This window comes from Phytophthora cinnamomi, assembly GCF_018691715.1.
Source record: "Phytophthora cinnamomi strain GKB4 chromosome Unknown Contig76, whole genome shotgun sequence".
In the NCBI taxonomy this organism is placed as follows: domain Eukaryota; phylum Oomycota; class Peronosporomycetes; order Peronosporales; family Peronosporaceae; genus Phytophthora; species Phytophthora cinnamomi.
In genome coordinates, this window is record NW_027151009.1 from 311,219 (window position 1) to 328,696 (window position 17,478).

The window sequence follows — 17,478 nt, forward strand, 5'->3', positions numbered from 1 at the left end:
GGCCTTCTTCGGGTTCACGACAGATGATTGTAGTGGTTTATCCTGCCTATCAAGTACACTTCCAAGCCGTTCGCGATACCAGATATGAACTCCCAGTGATTTTCTTGCTCCCCATCATCAAATTGTCTTTGAAAATATTATTGTGTTGTGTTGCCACGTATGGAGGACATACTACCCGAGGCAGTCATTTTTACACTCAACATTTTCAACTCACTGTACTTGTCCACAAGCACGGAAACCTCAACGCCAACATGGCTCACCGGACTCGATGTTGTGCTGTCTGCATCAGTTCTTTTCAAACTGCATCGACGAACATCCAGCCTTTTGAATAGTCTCAGCGAGACAATAGGAGATACCGGTATCGGCTTGGTGAGTGGGGCTTGCCGTCTTTATCGTGCCGACGTATCCAAGAGTCAGAACTTCTGAAGAGGTACGAGCTCATTCTTGTCTCCCACACTCGGTGCCGTTGTACGACAGAACTTGTCTTAACCAACTCGCGAACGCTCCTTGACGGACCGTTGAATGTGCTGAGGCTGCAAGGTGCTTTTGCCACCGGAGAAGTCGTGTTAATCGACATCACTGTATATCAAAAGAGGCAAAAAGCACGCTCACAAGTTATAGTTCCATTGACCCAAAGGAATAATGCAATTAACAGGTCTGAAGTACCTGGATCAAATCACACGCTGGATCGGGATATTTGTGGATGTAGAACTGGTTTCATTCGGTCTGGTAGCTACCGTACTTTACGGTTAAATGTGCTTTATCATTTGCCATTTGTACTAGAGACTCAGACGGGGTTGATCCAAACAAGTTAGTCACGTGGGTGATGATGTCTCCGGCTTATCGAGTAGTGCTCTTTGGCGCGTTGTGCTGTTGCAGCAAAAGCAAAACAAAGAACTAACCTCACATGTTTCTCTAACGCTGTGCTACTGCTTTTACTTTCAAGTTTAGCTGGGCTACCAACTCGAATTGAAGTGGCACTTCGATAATTTTGGACGAATCACGAGTAGGTCGGTTGCTAACAACGGCGTTCTCCACTTTGCGTGTTTTAGTTATCAATCATAGGAGGTTACGTGAACCTGCGATTCCTAATAATTCCTGGCCTTTCGCCAAATACAATGCCGAGAGCGCCTGGGGCGGAGGGGGGACAGCGCGCGTGGCCCTTCGCGGAGACGCTGTCGCTGGACGACGTGGAGCTGCGCGAGCGGCAGGTGCTCGAGGATGGCGAGGCGTGCAACGTGAGCTACGCGCACTCGATCCGGGGGCGCGAGACGGCCAATATCACGTACAAGCAGCTGCGCAAGGTCTGCTCGCGCCTGGGCGTGCGCTACTACAAGAACAAGTCCAAGGACGTGATGGTGGAGCTCATCGCGCAGAAGAAGCTCAAGGGCCAAGTGCCCGAGAGCTACCGCTTCCTCAAGAGCACGAGAGAGCGGGGGACCGACAGGGAGCGCGCCGTCGAGGACGAGGAGAACCGCGACCCCGTGGACAACCGCAACCTCCTGCAGAACCCGGAGCAGGAGCAGGACCGGGAGATGTCGGAGGCCCACCAATTGTCCATCAGCCCCAAGCGCCAGCGCACGGCGGCGGAGCCCATCATCATCACCAGCAGCAGCGCCACCAACACATTCCTGCAGCCCGTGAGTCCGGCGGCGTCCGACTCGGAGCACCGCTCCATGTCCACCGACTACGGGTCGGGCATCCCGTCGACGCCGCTGTCGACGACCATGGACCGAACCCCAGTCGAGATGTCGCTGCAAGAGCGCAGCGACACCTTCACGCTGCTGCGGCACGTGCGGCAGCAGATCCTCGACGTGGAGGAGGAGATCGCTGCGCACACCGAGAGCGGCTTCGTGCAGCTGTCCAACGTGAAGACGCAGCGACTTGCCGAGGACCTGCAGTTCTATCTATCGGAGCGGCACGCGCTCATGCAGCAGTTGGAGAGCTCCAGGTTCAAGTGACACCTCTTGTCTCTTCCAGTCCTAGTCCTTCCTGCCTGTATTGCTTCAAACAAGTGGTCGTTCAGTACCGTTGGTCGGTCTTCCATGGTCATCCGTCTATATTATAACCCTTCGCAGGTTTCCCGACTCCCTCCAAGAACGAATAATATTTTTTCCCGCTGTTTTGGCTCTCAGTAGTCAAGTCTTCCGCCCTTGAAGCCTCGGGATGGCGGGAACGTTGAGTCGCTTCTTCGCGGCGACGTCGGGCGCGCGCGCGCGCATCCGCGCGGACGCGGCGCTGCTGCACAAGGCGCAGACGCTGTACGACCAGATCTTGCCGGCCGCGCCGATGGCCGGCGCGGCCGAGAGCAACGCGCGCAGCGGCGACAGCGAGCCCGACAAGATCTGGGCGCTGGTGGCCGTCGTGGCCACGGGCATGACGCAGGAGATCCAGCAGGAGCAGGGACAGGAGCAGGAGCAAGACGCACACACGCTGCAGTGGGACCTGGTGCAGCTGCTGGCCGAGGCGGGCGTGGGGCTGCAGGAGTTCCTGCTCTACTTCACGAGCCTGTTCAACCGCCTGCTGCTGCAGCCGGAGCTGCTGGCGGCCACCACGCTGCTCAAGGAGGAGTTCACGGTCGCCACGCTGCTCTTCGAGAAGTTCCGCGTGCTGTGGGAGGCGCGCGCGCCCAAGAGGCTGCAGCAACAGCTGCAGCAGGCGGACCCGGAGCCCGAGGGCAATCCGCAGCAGGCAGAGACCAAGACGAGGGCGCGCCGCCGGAAGCTGTTCGAGGGCGGCTGGCTGCTCTTCCTGCTGGCCAAGAGGAGGCTCGGCGCGCACTACTCGGGGCTCGGGCAGCTGTACAACCTGCTGCTGGCCACGCTGCACCTGGTGATCACCAACGCGCAGGCGTCGCAGGCCACGGTGGAGGCCGAAGTGGCCGCCGCGCTGAGCGCCATGGGCGCGCTCGGAGACGGCAAGGCGTCGCCCGTCAAGTCAGCCGCGGGCGTGAAGACCAGCGCGCAGATCCTGGAGGCGCTCTGCGCGGCGCCCAAAGTGGACCCCGCGGACGTGTCGCGCGCGTCCGAGCACTTGGGGCTCGTGCTGCAGCAGCTGAGAGACGAGGACGTGCTGCAGAAGGACGAGGACGAGCACGCCGTGCTCAGTATGACGCTCTTCGCTGATGCAGTGCTGGACGCGAACGTTGAGAGACTGTCGGAGAGGTACAAGCAGGACTACCTGGATGGCTGCGGAAAACTGGACGAAAGGTTCTTCCTGGATGCGCGCATCCGACGTGTTATCATGGGCGCGAAGCCCGCGGATGATGACACTGGGGTTGCGAACGCAACGAGCGGCAGGTTGAATACCAGCCGAAGTGCAGCCCATGCGATGCTGTCTCCGGTACGTCGCAACATGATGGCACGGCGACGAGAGCATGGTTCAGCTACTCCAGCTTCGAGAGGAGCTATGACCCCACCTCGCCACCACCAGCAACCGCTCCATGGTCGTGGAATCAATTCACCGTTGATGCATTCATGGCAGTGGCAAGGTTCACCGGGCGGCGCTCGTTTTCTTCCACCCGGCATCAGCCCTCGTCCATCGCCGAGCTCTATGCGCACTCCCGTTACTGCGGCAGTGGAAACGAATAACTGGGTGCGCGAGACTCTATCGAGCACGATGCTAACGCCCGTGACTCCGCGACTTCAGGAGTTCTTCTCAGAGTGTTCGGTGGACCCAGTGGAGCGCATCTCGCGTGTTTTGCAGGAGCGTTCTGAGCTTTTGCTTGCTGCCCGAACTACTGGTCGGGTAAGCTCTAGGAGCGTACGCGCGACGGTTATGATGGTGGATGATGAACCAGATGACAACGGAGATGAAAATGGCAGCGGACGGAACGCTTCGTTTTCCTCGGGTGTGGATGAGACTCTCAAACGCACGAAAGGTTTGAGTGTCGTGCTTTTCTATCGCGTTCTCGAGCCATTACTGGTTTCGGAACGCGAGCGACTACGCAACAACGACTTCTCCAAGCTGCTGAACAACGAAGTTTTCCTAGCGGCATTGTTCGCGTGCAGCGCTGAAGTGGTACTTAAAGCTCACTCGCTCATCACAATTTCGTACCCGTTCCTGCTGGATCACCTGCACGTGAATGCCTTTCACTTCGTTACTACAAGTGAAAGTTTTGTCAAGTACGCGCCAAAGCTTCCAGTTGCATTGAAGAAGCACATGGGAGACGTGAAGAACCGCATTCTGGATTCGCTCGTGTGGCGATCAGACTCGGCGCTCTATCAGCTCCTGGCGGGTGTTCGCCGCCCGCCGACGTCTGTTCCTGGAACACCACTTTCAGCTGCATCTCCAAGCACCCCGAGTTTGGCTGACCGACTAAATGGAAACACTGCTGCAAGCACAAGCGGGGCAGCTGGGCATGCCCCCGTACTGCGCCTCTTTTTCCGTATGGTGCTTTCCCGCGCGGCTTCCAGAATCTACCAACTCTGCAACCTTCTCGGCTTGGACTCAACAGACCAAAACCAGATCTGGACTGCGGTGAAGGAGTGCATCACATCACATCACTATCTCCTGAGAGACCGTCACTTGGACTTGATTGTGCTGTGCAATATTTATGCGGTGTGCAAAGTTTCGCGTGGCCCTAATGTCTCGCAGGCTTCATCAACGATGTCATTCAAGCGCTTGCTATCGTGTTACAAGCAGCTGAACAGACAGGCACCTACCGGCACTAATTCGACGGGTGGAAGTCCACTCGTTTCTTCTCGCACAGGAGAAGGGGTGACGCACGGTATCAAGCTTGACAGCGAGCATTCGCGTGGAGATATCATTAAGTTTTACAACCGCTGCTATATTACCCCGATGAAGGTCTTTATCCTGCAATTTCAGTGCCAAGAGTCGCAAATGGCTGCGGCTGACGCTGTTGTGGCTGAGGCATCAAGTGTACCTCAAGCCTTAGCTCCAGGTTTCACTCCTCGACGAGAAGGCAGCAGTGGTGCTATGGGACTAGCCTCATCCACCTCCGATGCGGAAAGTATTGCTCAAGCGGCGACAGAAGCTGTTCAGAAGCTTCTCCAAACTCAAAGCAGTTCCTCTATCGCGGCCAACGACAGAAGCAGCGTTCTTCCCAGCACGCCCCCGCGCCCCAACCGTCGTGGTGTGCGCTCGTCGCCTTTTGTTTCGTCACCGGCTGTGTCAGCGCTTCAAATGTTCACCTCAGCGGAAGTGGAAACGCTGCCGGTATCGATGCACCAATCGTCACCGAAGCGCGTTAGATCCTCTAACGTATTCATGTCGCCATTGCAACAAGTGCGTCTGGATCGGCGATCGCAGCTGACGCCGCGCTCACATGCTCTTTACGCCATTGGCGAGAGCCCCGCTCGGGTAAGTGATGTGGTATATATTTTTGTCAATCCTTGTAGTGCCAGGATCTGACGGTGTTGCTGTGTTTCTCAGGACTTGGCCTTGATTAACCGCGCGGTCAATGAGCCCACACGGCACGGACGTGGCCCGCCGCCGCTTCTTGTGGATAGTGACACGGAGCAAGACGGCGCGAGTCCAAATGTTACTCCCGCCCGCAAGAAACAGAAAATCGTATCTTAGTTTGTGACCTCCAACGCACCCAGCAAGTAGCTTTGTAGATTATGCGTAAAATGTGATCGATTGTTTTTTTTTCTCGCAGAATGTTATCTCTGCAGCGCAATGTTCTCTACAAAAAATAGGAAGCGGTCACCTGTCTAAGACGACGACGCTTTGCCTTGCGCATGCGATTTTTGCTTGTTGCTTGCAACCATGGAAATGACGATCTAAGACCGTCGTTCTTACATTTACATTAAAATACTACTGGTGTAGCAAGGGCTTTGCTTCTAAAGTTTTTCTATACTAACGTTAGTTGAAGCGAACCAACGCATTGTTAAGCGCGGACATATTCGGCATGTCAATGGTGCACACATACTATTTAATGGCACATGAGAAAGCTTGAAGCAATGCTCAGGAGTTGTGAAACAAAAATATTTTCGTTATCTAATGTGCTGCGGCTCTGACCCGTGCCGACTTCCGTGGTGCATACATGTGTTGGGTTTCGTTTTGTTCACTCAATTCTGCTTCAAAACACAATCTTCACCCCCTCGGAGCGACTGTGCTCCACTTAGATGTTGGTGACTTCAACCTCGGGCTCATCGCTTTCGCTACTGTCTTGGCCGTTCAAAATCGGGTGCGGGATCTCGTCCTCGCTACCCAACTCATCTGCCACCGGGTCGTTGTCACTAGCGTTCAACCGACCACGCATTGCTGCACCTTCCTTTAGTTGCCGCACCAACCAGCCTTCATCGGCCATCGACAGATCATCGAACGTATCGCGAGTTTTGTCATACGCAAAGCTGAATTCATCGAAGTGCGACTCATCACTGGCGTTCGCGACCGTCGAAGCCTTCTTTCCGTTGATGGCCTTGGGGTTCTCACCGATCGTTTCGTCGATGTTCATGTTGCGGAAGTGCTCATGCACGTTTTGCATCAGTTCCTCAGTTGGCGGGATGAAAGGCGGTTCAACCTCCTTCAGCTCGAGCTGTTCCCAGTTGATCGTCGCGAAGAACGGGTGCGCTCGCACACCATCGATATCGATGCGCTCAGCAGGGTCACGAACCAACAACTTCTGCATCAGATCAATGGCATCCTCGTCAATTGGCGGGTACCTCTCGTACTTCACATCCGCAGTTTGAATTTTCTTGTACATCTGCGAGATGTTCGGGTCAAAGAACGGGGTGCTTCCAGTCAGCATTTCGTAAAGCAGCACGCCGTAGCTCCACCAATCCGCTTCCATACCATACTGCGGTTTCTGCGTCAGCAACTGTTCAGGAGCAATGTACGCAGGGGAACCAGCCAGTGTTCCAGCCTGGGAGTAATTGTGGCTTCCAGGTTCGCCTTCAAGACGCAGCTGCTTCGAAATGCCGAAGTCCACAAGGCGGATGTTGCCAGTCTTGTCGAGCATGATGTTGTCCGGTTTAAGATCACGGTAGATAATTCCGTGGGCGTGCAAGTAGGAAAGTGCAATAGCTAGCTCTGCCGCGTAGAAGCGAGCGCGCTCCACGGTGAAACGCCGGCCACTGCTCGTTGACACATTCGGGTCCATCTTCGAGGAATGCATATGCAAATACAGGTTTCCGCCCTTGTAGTAATCCATACCGAGATAAAGCTTGGTCTGCGTCTGGAAAGCGAATCGCAAGCACGTCAGGAACGGGTGGCGGACGCCAGACAAAATGCGACGCTCCTTGAGCGCACTTTCGGCTCCAGACTGCTTGTCGATAATTTTGATAGCGAAGTACTCGTCCGGGTTCAAGTGGCGTTGCACCAGCACCACCGTACCGAAACCACCTTGGCCAAGCACGCCCACCACGTCGAAGTCCGAGAAAGACAGCGCAAGCGAACGCTTCGTCAAGCAGTACTGGTGGAAGCACGCCGGGTGCTCCGCAATCACCATAGGGTTCGACGTGACACGACGCGCCTTCGCTGCCGACGCACTACGCTGACGGAACGAGAGCACAACGCGAGAGATACGCCGGGCCGGGGTGAACGTGATCTGCAGTCCAAACTTGCCCTCCGTCGTCGATCCCGAGACGGTGTTGATCAGACGGTGTCCCGAGTAATTGAAGGCGTGGTGGTCGTCGTCGTCGGCCTTGTGGACGACCTCCTCGTTCACATCCGTGGCCAGCAGGTACTTGCTCGCGTACAGCGCGGCGAAGTGCACGAATCCCTCTCGCCCGTGGTAGATGCCCTTGAACACGCAGGATGGCTGCGTGGTCTCGCACGTCTCCAGGTCGAAGAGCAGCTCCACGTCCTTGCTGAGCTGGCGCAGGAAGGACGGCAGGCGCTCGATGACGCTGTCGGGCGACGTGGCCGTGAGCAGGTGCACCAAGTCGTTGAGGAACTTCTCCGCCAAGTGCGTGGTGATGGACGACTCGATGGACACGACCTCCTCCGCCGAGCGCGCCGCCGAGGGCGTGGGCGCGGGCGAGGGCGTCATGGGCCCGTCGCGCGGGCGGCCCTGCTGCAGCAGCGAGGCCTCCCTGGCCGTGGTGTTGTGCAGGCTGAGCTGCATCATGTGCATCCACATGGCCTTCTCGACGCCCGAGGCGGCGATGAAGTGGATGAGGTTGCCGTTGGTGGCCAGGAAGCTGAAGCCCAGCTCCTCGGGCTTGAGCTTGGAGCCGCCGAAGCCCGCGGAGGGCAGCGAGCTCAGGATCTGCTTGATGACCCAGCGGCCGCGGTGCTGCTCCTTGGCCAGCGCGTGGTTCTTGGACTTGTAGACCGAGATGGTGCGGTTCTGCAGCGTGATGTAGCGCGGCGTCCAGCTCTTGACGATCTTGCGCTGCTTGTAGAGGTAGCCCTCCCACTCCACCTCCTCGGCCGTGATGGTCTTGAGGTCGATGAGGTTGGGCGTGGCCATGGCGCCGCCGTTGCTCTTGGGGCGGGGCGTCACGGCGGCCGAGCCGAAGTTGGCGGCGGCCGCCGCCAGGTTGGACGCGCCGGCGCTGCCCCGCGAGATGGACGGCCGCCGGCTGCGCGGCGTGCTGGACACCGTGCTGCTGCTCGACGACGGCCCGCTGATGGACGTCTTGCGCCGGCTGGCGCCGCGCACCGCCGCCGTCAGGCTCGAGGACGACGGCTTGCGCGACATCAGGCGCGCCTCCAGCATGTGCGCCATGCTTCAGTTGCTGCGGCTCTGCGGAGTGCGCACTGACGAGTGCGGAATGCAAGAGTGATGGTCGGTCGGACACAAGAGGCACCCGCCCAAAAAAAAAGTGTCGCTGCTTGCTGCTTCGGTGCCTTTGTTTCCCTTTTTCCGCCAGCCCAAGCCGAGAAGAGCCCAAGCCAAAAAGCCCAAACGCCCCCGTCGCCCTCTGGTCGCTCGCTCTTTTTGCTTTCTGGACGCGCCCAACAACACGGCAAGCAGCAGCTGGGCCCCCTGCTCCTCCGCGCGGGCCGAATCTCCACACAGCAATGGGCACAAACAGCGCCGCGCAGTGTCTTTGTCACGGTTTCAAGTGGAAACCTGGGGAAGGTGCGATCGACTTGGACGGGGAGGAGATGGCATTGGCGGAAAAACGAGGAACTGAACCGGTAGTACCGGTTTCCTCCGCGGCGAGAGGCCGTTCGGTGGTACAATCAGTGCCGCACATCGTCCGGTGGTCGCAGCCGGGAGATAATCCATAATCCATGGACTGCCCCGAGTGATCAGTGCTTGCAAGTGCTTGACGCCCGCCATTAGCTGCGGAGCGCCTGCTGTCGCTGCCTGTAGCGTTGTGTCTTCGGCGCTGAACATGAAAGCACGACTGGCTGGCTCTCGACTGCAGCTCACCAAGCTCGCATGATGGCGGGCTCGTCACCAGTGGACCGACTTGACCTTGTATCAGATGCGAGGGAGACGGAGCTCGCCCTACCTACGGTATCCGAAGTGCGTGGCAGCTTGCTGCGCATCGCGTGGCGCCAATCCTCCAACTTCTGGGCCGCATACCTGTATACATGCATGAGCGTCAACCTCGCCAGGCATTGAGCCCGCTCCCGAGATGCCGGACCAGGCCGCGTCGCTCGCCGAGGCCTCGGCAGTTTCTTCCCCCAGCCCAGGGCTCACGGCCGCGGCGGTCCACGCTGGACTTGCAGACGGCTTCAAAGTTGTCACTGAAGCCGCGCGCTGGTGCTGCAAATCGCAGGCTCGAGGCAACGCAAATCTCCCCACGTGGCGGCAGGGAAACGTGCACTCGGGTTTTCAGATGGCTTCGGCGTTGCCAGCTAGGGCTCTGTTACAGAGTCTGTTGGCCCTGGTCGAGAGAGCTTGCCGGTGTCTTGGCATCGCGCATGCAGCGACGAGAGCCGGAGGCTGCATGCGCTCTGCGCGTTGGGACACCGAGCGTCGATATTTCGCGGCGCGTGACGCGGCCTTCGTTCACAGACAGCAAGATTCGCTCGGGCCAAGCTGTTCGCCGCGCTGGGTCCTGCAGGTCAGCTGCAACGCCGCCGATTTCACCCTCAGCTCGCGCTCACGGAAGCAGACGATTTCGAGGTGGTGGTGAACTCTTGCAGGCGACGCACCGCCATGGTTTGCGGGCAGATTAATCCGTTGTTGAAGCTGCATTAATCGATCGAGACGGAGCGTTGCTGTTGAAGCAGGTGGACAGTACACCAAGTTGAATTTGCAGCAGATCGATTCAAGCCATCGCATCGGGTGCAGCAGCCATCGGCGACGACAACTTCTGCGGGCGGCGTCTGGCTTGGAAAGCTTTGCGACCAACCTGTGCGATCGGACGGACAGCTAGCGGCTCGGTGGCGACGTTGACGGACCCCGTCAACTTCTTTGCTTGCATTGGCAGAAGACAGCACAGGAGCGAGTTCTGTGCTGCCTCGCACCGCGAACGCGAGGCGAGAGCAGGGAGTCTCATGTTGGGCCTATCGTCTTTGCAGCTCTCAGCCGTCATCGATATGATGCAAGGGGAAGTCGCTCGCCGACCTGTTGATGAGGAACCTGCGTTCGGTCTTCGATGTCGGACGAACTCAACGCCCGGCGGAGCGAAATCGTGTCCTGGGTTTGGAGGCGTCTCCCAAACCACAGTAGAAACGAATCGATTCCAACGCGGCTTCGACCACCGTGTAGGAGACTTGACTACGCGCGGGCTTTCGTCGCTCTTGTGAACTGCAGCAAGTCTCCGCGTATCCACAGCGACACCTTGGTTGCGAGTTGACAACGAACACGCTTGAGAATCGTTTGAAATATCATCTAAGCCGTAGCGAGATACTTGGCCGCGTTGGTGCATTCGACGGTTGTTTGGATGTCCAGGCAAGGCGTAGACACAGGTTTGCGATCGCAGTTTTGCTGGACGGGGACTCTCGTGGCCGTTTTGTTTCGACACATCCTCAGTGGAGGACGATGCGATTCTCAGACAAATTATCCGTGGACCTTTTAGTTCGAGGAGCGCTTTTCGTATGCGCTTTCGCACTAAATTACCACGCACGAAAGACTGCACTTTCACGGCACTGGCGGTCTCGTTGGCCAACTTTTCTTTTGAGAGAGTAAGAATACGAGGTGGTGATAACGTTCGCCGTCGCTCTTGGTGCTGTCGGAAGCTTTTTTGAATTATCATGGCGCTCGTTCTTCTTGTCTGAGTTCGTGTGAGCTCTGTCGGTGGTCGCGGCACTGGTGCCACAGGTTGCAGCGGCGGTGGATGAGGATGAGGAGGACTTTGCGTCGGAGGTTTGATCGATGGTCGTTGAGGCTTCTTTGGCTCCTCAGGACGTATTCGTACGCGAGATGAGTCTCCCTTAGCACTGATTGGCTTCACTTTTGGAGGTTCTTCTGGAGCTCGAGCGATGTGTTGCATCACTGTCATTGTTTGCATCAACTCGCGTTGTTTCCTGAATTTTTCCAGTTCCTCGGTGAATTTGTCGTGTCGGCGCTGGCGACGCCCGCGAAATATCGCCTGCAAGCGCATGATGACGACCAGTGCACTTAGCATATCTGTGAGAACTGCTTTTTGGGATGGCAGTCTGGTAATGGTGGCGCGGCGCATGTAGATGCTGCGTTCCGTGATGTCTTCTCCGTTCCCCGGAATGATCTTATCGGTGCTGTTAACGCGAGCAACGATGTTGCCGTTTAAAGCGTTGAGCAGATCTAGTGCCTCTTTGGCCTTGACTTCACGGATTTTGGCGTGGTTCCGGCCACTCGCGAGCTTCTTCGTGTTGATTTCAATGCTTTGCTGTGAAAAGGAGGCACATCAAGTGACGTTAGCAATTGACAACATGAATTATTGCTGCACTGGTGTGAGCTCACCGCGATATGCGTGGTAAAATGCAACAGCTTCTGCTCATCTTTCGTTGAAAATCCCGTCTTCACAATCAGTTTAACCGTCTTGTGTCGCCTCAATCTGACCTCGCTGCTCAATTCGTTGTGAGGGTCTTGCGGGGTGGCAGCACGCTCAGCTTCTTCCAACGCATATTCTCCTGTCATGTCCAAGCGATTTAAAAGCTGTTTCGCGTAGTCTCTGAGCGTTAGAAGTCAGCCCCGCAAGTTATCGTTGCAAATGCTGCACAGTACCTGGATGACCGCCGTGGCGCGGTGGTACAGAATGACAGGGGCACAGAGAATAGAGTCCACCTGCATGTCTTTTGGCGCATCGTACTCTCGATGAAAGGTGCGGTGCTGCAGAAAACCCAAACGTTAGATAATGTTGCACAACTAGCAGGTCAAGTGCGTTAGCTCGTACCGGACTGGGCTCTTGCATCCGCAAACAGCGTCTCTGGAGGAAACAGGAGCTGACCATTCCCACCACCGGCGGGAAGCTGACGACTGGGGCCTTAGCAGCATCGTCACTCTCGCTTCCAGCGGCGTCACTAGTAATAGCATCCTTCTCCTTAGTCGTCTCTGCTGTGTCTTCACCCGTAGACTCTGTCGGCTTGTCCTCTTCTGGTTCGCTGTCGTCTGGGTCTTTGTCGTTGCAGTCCACGACCACCTGCGGTCTCAGTAGATGGGCAGCTTTGTCGTAAATGTACACAATGCAGCGTTGCGCCGGAATGGAACCCAGAATGTCTGTGGCTGCTTGGGTCAACACGTCCAGCAGCGACAACTCGGCCAAGTCCATTTCGGCGATAGCGCCCAGCGAGGAGGACGACCGTCGTCTCAGCAGCGGATCCACCGACAGCCGTCGCACTTCTGCCTCACCGGTGCTCTTCGCAGGCCCTCCAGTAATTCCCTGTTTTGCATCGTCCCCCTTCGCCTCCATGGTGGCTGCTGCAGCAGCCACGTCCGTGCTTTCAGCCATGGCGTACGACAACTGCAACTTGTGTAGCCAAATCGGGACATGGGTACACTATATAGGGTTTTACAATACATGCATCGGTCTTCTCTGTCAGATTTTATACACTCGCGACATGGAGGTGCTGCGTCGAGTGCACGGTGCGTCTGCCTGCCGCCCCCCCTGCTGTACTTACCACCTAATAGTCCTGTGTACATGTAGTGGAGGTGTGCTTGAAGCAAGAAAGCGTAGCCGACTACGAGCAAGTGAGGACTGCCGTCGCAGAACTGCTGGGTGCCGCGTGCTCGCTCTTCACCAAGGGTGCGTGCACGTATGAATCCCTGCAACAGCACTACAATTGACAAAAGTTCATCTATTGCAGGACCTGTCGTATTGGATGAGAACTCGCCACTATCGGCGCATGTGGAGCGTATCGACATCACGGAATTCGATGGGGATGAGAGTGAAGAGACCAACGGCGTGGGGGTGCCACGTTCCGAAGCACAGATGTTCGTGCACGTGTTCAAGCTCAGTGACGTGAGTGAAATTGCGTCTGTTGAAATTGCTGGAGGTGATAGCTATATCTTTATTATTATTATTAAAACGTGGATTTTGTAGGAAGCTCCGGCGGAGGAGACTGCAGATGACGATGAGAACGTGACGACGTGCCAGCAGACGATTCTTCCTGCCTGCAGCTTTGACGGACTTTGGGACTCGCTGATCTTCGACACGGCGGTGAAGAGGAACGTGCTGGACTATGCCATGACGGCTATGCTCTTCTCGGACTCCAAGGTGAACCCGCACATCATTTCGTGGAACCGGGTGGTGTTGCTGCATGGCCCGCCAGGAACAGGGAAAACGAGCTTGTGCAAGGCGCTGGCCCATAAACTCAGCATTCGACTTTCGTCCAGGTCGGTGGTAAGATGTTGTTTGCTTGTTTTGCGTTCTCTTATGTATGAGTATGATGATGTGGAGTGTAGATACCCAAACGCAGTTCTACTGGAGATCAATGCTCACAGCTTGTTTAGCAAGGTACGGCGTGGTAATTGAGTATAGTGGTGAGAGGAATTTTGACGGTTGCATGTGCCATGTAGTGGTTTTCTGAGAGTGGAAAGCTAGTGATGAAGCTTTTCCGGCAGATTCAAGAATTGGTGGAAGACGAGGAATCGCTGATATGTGTGTTGATAGGTGCGCTTTCATGTGGGCAACCAACTATCGTAGTTGATATTAACGGTATAGTTCGTAACTGTAGACGAAGTGGAATCACTGACGGCAGCTCGAAAATCTGCTGTGAGCGGATCGGAGCCATCGGACGCTATTCGAGTAGTTAACGCGCTATTGACACAGCTGGATTCGCTGAAGCGCTACTCGAACGTGTTGATTCTCACTACGTCAAATATCACGGAAGCGATAGACGTGGCGTTTGTCGATCGAGCTGATATTAAGCAGTACGTTGAGGCTAGTGCTGTAAGCTGTTTCGATGTTGTAGGAACTGACATCCAAAACCTGCCAGATTCATTGGGCTCCCATCCTGCCACGCCCGTTATGAGATTTTGAGAAGCTGTATTGAGGAACTTCGGCGTGTGGGGATTCTTCAAGCAAGTACGCAAGCTGTGTGCATGCACCAGGAGCTAATGAGAAAGACAGCGTCAAGAAAGCGAGCGGCGGGACAGATGACAAGCCCACCTGGTAGCGAAGACTTGGAGCTGTCGACAGAGTTGTTGCAAGCTGCAGAGATGGCAGAAGGGTTCAGCGGTCGTGCCCTCCGCAAGCTCCCATTTCAAGCGCATGCCTTCTTTGTTCAGGTGCGGTATTGTGTTGTGCACAGTTTGTTTTCATGGATCCACTAACCTTTTGTATGTTTTAGTCGCGAACTCCAAGCGTCTCCGGGTTCATTCACCACTTGATGCAGACTATCCAGCGCGAGCTTGAGCACAGACAGCAGCTCATTTCTGGTTAGATGGTAAACAAAGAGATTTTGCCAATGCGTTGTTTCATTGCGTATTCACCTCATCGACTACAGCTTTGCTTTCATGAGGTAAATATTACGTTATCCCGACGCTGTCGTCGTGTTGGCTCCTTGTAGCGCTTCATGACACTTACCCACTAATTCCTTCTTTCTACGTCATCTACTCGTGTGCTACAATCGCTGTTAGCAGGTTGGTCTGAAGTGCCTTCCCTCTCCGCCTAGTACTTTGGGCGCGAGTTACTCGACGCGCGACGCTGGTAGCTGCGGCCGTGCCCCGCTGTGTTTGTGTTTCCACCCTCAAGTTGCATCCGCCCAGCATCAGCTAGTCGACTTCCAGTCGACGACGTGGAGTTCACCAACTTACCATTACGGTACTCTTCAGTGACGGTCTCCGTCCGACCGTCCGCACCTGTAGTCGTCGTCGTCTTCCGCGTGACCACATGGCCATTACGGTCCGTGAAGGTCGACGACGACGAGCTCGAACTCATCGAAAAAAACTCACTGTCTGCTCCGGTCATCCCGCCAAAGCCGTCACTGAAGAACGAGTCCATCATGGATACGCCTCCCATACTCCCGAAGCCGCGCATGCCCATGCCCATTCCCATGCCCATTCCTCCGAAGCCCATGTCTCCAAAAGGGTCGTCTCCGAACCTCCCGCGCCTCTGGGTCGAGCCGCGACGCTGCCCTCCCCCAAAGAACGCTTCAAATGGGTCCTGGCCCCCAAAAAACTGGTCGAAAATGTCTCGCGCGTGCTTCGTCGAGAAGCCGGCGCCGAAGCCGGTGAAATGGTCCTCGTCGGGGGCTCTCGAGTGGGCGGCAGAGTGCCCTCCGTCCAGCCCCCGCTTCCCGTGCCTCTCGTAGCGCGCCCTCTTGTCCGAGTCGCTCAGCACCTCGTACGCCTCGCTGATCTTCTTGAAAAACTCCTCGGCGCGCGGGTTGGTGCGGTTCTTGTCCGGGTGCCACTGCACCACCAGCTTCCTGTAGGCGCGCTTCACGTCTGATTCCGACGCTGTGCGCGGCAGGCCCAGCACCTCGAAGTAGTCGTCTGATTCCAGGTGCGCGGGCGCGTCCATGCCGTCAACTTCAACTTGGTTCTCCTTCTTGTCTTCTTCGGCCGTGAGGTCGATCACGAGGGAGTCGTGGACGCTCTTCTTCTTCTGCTGCTGCTTCTCCTCCTTCTTGCTGCTATTGGTCTGCGCTGCGACCTTCCTGGGCTTGGCCCTGTGACGCTTGCTGCTCGCTTGGGCTCTGGGCTCAGAGCGGTTGGCACACATTTTCGATACTGGCGGCTGCGATTGGCCGCCGAAGCGGCGTTCCAGAAGTTGTCCATTTTTGGTTTTGGGAGCGAACCAGTGTTCCAAAAAGTGCCCATTCTGGAACGAGAGAATCAGGTCGGGGATCATGAGGCTGCATGTACTGTTGTTGTTAGTGTCCTCGCTGCCGCTATGCTGTTGGCTAATGGGCGCGCATGCGGAGGAGGTGTTCGAGTTTAGTGGGGACTCGCACTTCGAGTTCGGGAGGCAAATGGGGGCGCGATTCCGGGACAAGATCCAGGATCGGATGAGGCTCAACGTGAAACTGCAGACGCTGCTACTGCCGTTCGCGCAGACGCCAGCAGGTCGAGTCCTGCTGGATAAGTACCTGGCAGTGCATAGAGATACATTCCCTGTGGGTGATTGATGATGCAAGGTTTTAATTGAAAGTATGTAAGAAAAGTAATATGGTGCTGTTGATTGTGTACTTTTGCAGGAATACGTGGAGGAGTTGGAAGGTGTGGCGACAGGCAGCGGCGTGCCATTCGAGACCATTTTCATTGAGAACATTGTGGAGGAGTTCTCCAATTCAATTCCGCCGAGCTTTCAGAGTGAGGGTTTCCCTGCTGAAGCGCGCCGCCCGGAGTTGAGGTGCTCGGACATTGTACTGACGAGCGAGGACATGCACGTGGTGGCACACAACGAGGACAGTGGGGAGGTCGACGTCAATCGCACGGCGATCGTCATTGCGAAAATCGCAGGTAAGCCGAAGTTTGTGGCCTACACCTACTTGGGCGATCTCCCGTCGGGCGCGTTTGGGTACAATGAGAACGGTGTCGCGTTCACTCTCAATTGTACGTGCCGAAAGTATATTCTTCACTTACGAATGGAGCCGGGAAACTGATGCTGCTTGCTTCGTGGAACGGTTATGTTGTAGTTGTTCAACCAGCCGAAATATATGTTGGAGGTCTAGGAAGAGGGTTCATTTCCCGTGATCTGCTGACGGCGAAATCCCCAGAGGATGCGATTGCGATCGTCACGAGGGCAGGACAAGCTGCTGGTCACAATTTCCAGCTGATGGACGTGCGTGCACGACGTGTGTGGAACATTGAGGTGGCATCGTTTGAGCGTCACGCGATCTACGAGTACGTCGACGATGGGGGAAATGTATCGACCTTCTTCCACGCGAATCAATACCAACGCCTACAAGTCGCACAACCGCCCTACCAAAGCAGCCTTCACCGCCTACATCGCTACAGTCAATTGACGCCGCCTACGACAATTGATGATGCGCTCAAGGTGCTCGGTGATCAAGAAGATAAATCCTGGCCCGTGTTCCACGACGCTTTGTCACATGAACGTGGCGATTTATCAGGCTGGACGTTAACGACAATCGTCTTTGACTTAGACAAGGGCGAGGCAGTGTCATTTCTCGGAAACCCCGCTCTCCGTCACAAAAACCTGGTTTGGGATCTGCTCAACCTGACTGTTCAAGAGTATTGATACAGCCCGAGATCGGTTGAATAGTGATTACTGTTAA

General features: G+C 56.1%; 7 protein-coding genes across 7 annotated transcripts; 4 read left to right on the forward strand and 3 right to left on the reverse strand.

Moving 5' to 3' along the window:
* Nucleotides 1-1,118: 1,118 nt before the first annotated feature.
* Nucleotides 1,119-1,961, forward strand: IUM83_17888 (40S ribosomal protein S17; the record flags this gene model as incomplete). Its single annotated transcript, XM_067942856.1, has 1 exon — nucleotides 1,119-1,961. One exon carries the CDS (start codon nucleotides 1,119-1,121, stop codon nucleotides 1,959-1,961), a length of 843 nt encoding a protein of 280 aa, XP_067785803.1.
* A 205-nt stretch (nucleotides 1,962-2,166) lies between these two features.
* IUM83_17889 (Retinoblastoma-associated protein) lies at nucleotides 2,167-5,541 on the forward strand (the record flags this gene model as incomplete). The annotated part of the gene is made up of 2 exons (XM_067942857.1): nucleotides 2,167-5,322; nucleotides 5,395-5,541. 2 exons carry the CDS (start codon nucleotides 2,167-2,169, stop codon nucleotides 5,539-5,541), a joined length of 3,303 nt encoding a protein of 1,100 aa, XP_067785804.1.
* Nucleotides 5,542-6,085: 544 nt separating this feature from the next.
* Nucleotides 6,086-8,629, reverse strand: IUM83_17890 (AGC protein kinase; the record flags this gene model as incomplete). Its single annotated transcript, XM_067942858.1, has 1 exon — nucleotides 6,086-8,629. The coding sequence occupies one exon, from the start codon at nucleotides 8,627-8,629 to the stop codon at nucleotides 6,086-6,088; it is 2,544 nt and encodes an 847-aa protein (XP_067785750.1).
* A 3,233-nt stretch (nucleotides 8,630-11,862) lies between these two features.
* On the reverse strand, nucleotides 11,863-12,743 carry IUM83_17891 (uncharacterized protein; the record flags this gene model as incomplete). Its single annotated transcript, XM_067942859.1, has 3 exons — nucleotides 11,863-11,925; nucleotides 12,020-12,124; nucleotides 12,189-12,743. The coding sequence occupies 3 exons, from the start codon at nucleotides 12,741-12,743 to the stop codon at nucleotides 11,863-11,865; spliced, it is 723 nt and encodes a 240-aa protein (XP_067785749.1).
* Nucleotides 12,744-12,852: 109 nt separating this feature from the next.
* Nucleotides 12,853-14,676, forward strand: IUM83_17892 (thyroid receptor-interacting protein 13; the record flags this gene model as incomplete). The annotated part of the gene is made up of 9 exons (XM_067942860.1): nucleotides 12,853-12,877; nucleotides 12,939-13,037; nucleotides 13,099-13,253; nucleotides 13,335-13,627; nucleotides 13,697-13,748; nucleotides 13,811-13,904; nucleotides 13,969-14,164; nucleotides 14,230-14,521; nucleotides 14,584-14,676. The coding sequence occupies 9 exons, from the start codon at nucleotides 12,853-12,855 to the stop codon at nucleotides 14,674-14,676; spliced, it is 1,299 nt and encodes a 432-aa protein (XP_067785752.1).
* Nucleotides 14,677-14,903: 227 nt separating this feature from the next.
* IUM83_17893 (Molecular chaperone (DnaJ superfamily)) lies at nucleotides 14,904-15,959 on the reverse strand (the record flags this gene model as incomplete). Its single annotated transcript, XM_067942861.1, has 1 exon — nucleotides 14,904-15,959. The coding sequence occupies one exon, from the start codon at nucleotides 15,957-15,959 to the stop codon at nucleotides 14,904-14,906; it is 1,056 nt and encodes a 351-aa protein (XP_067785751.1).
* Nucleotides 15,960-16,086: 127 nt separating this feature from the next.
* Nucleotides 16,087-17,441, forward strand: IUM83_17894 (Cysteine protease family C45; the record flags this gene model as incomplete). Its single annotated transcript, XM_067942862.1, has 4 exons — nucleotides 16,087-16,098; nucleotides 16,162-16,353; nucleotides 16,435-16,792; nucleotides 16,876-17,441. 4 exons carry the CDS (start codon nucleotides 16,087-16,089, stop codon nucleotides 17,439-17,441), a joined length of 1,128 nt encoding a protein of 375 aa, XP_067785754.1.
* Between the last annotated feature and the right edge of the window lie 37 nt (nucleotides 17,442-17,478).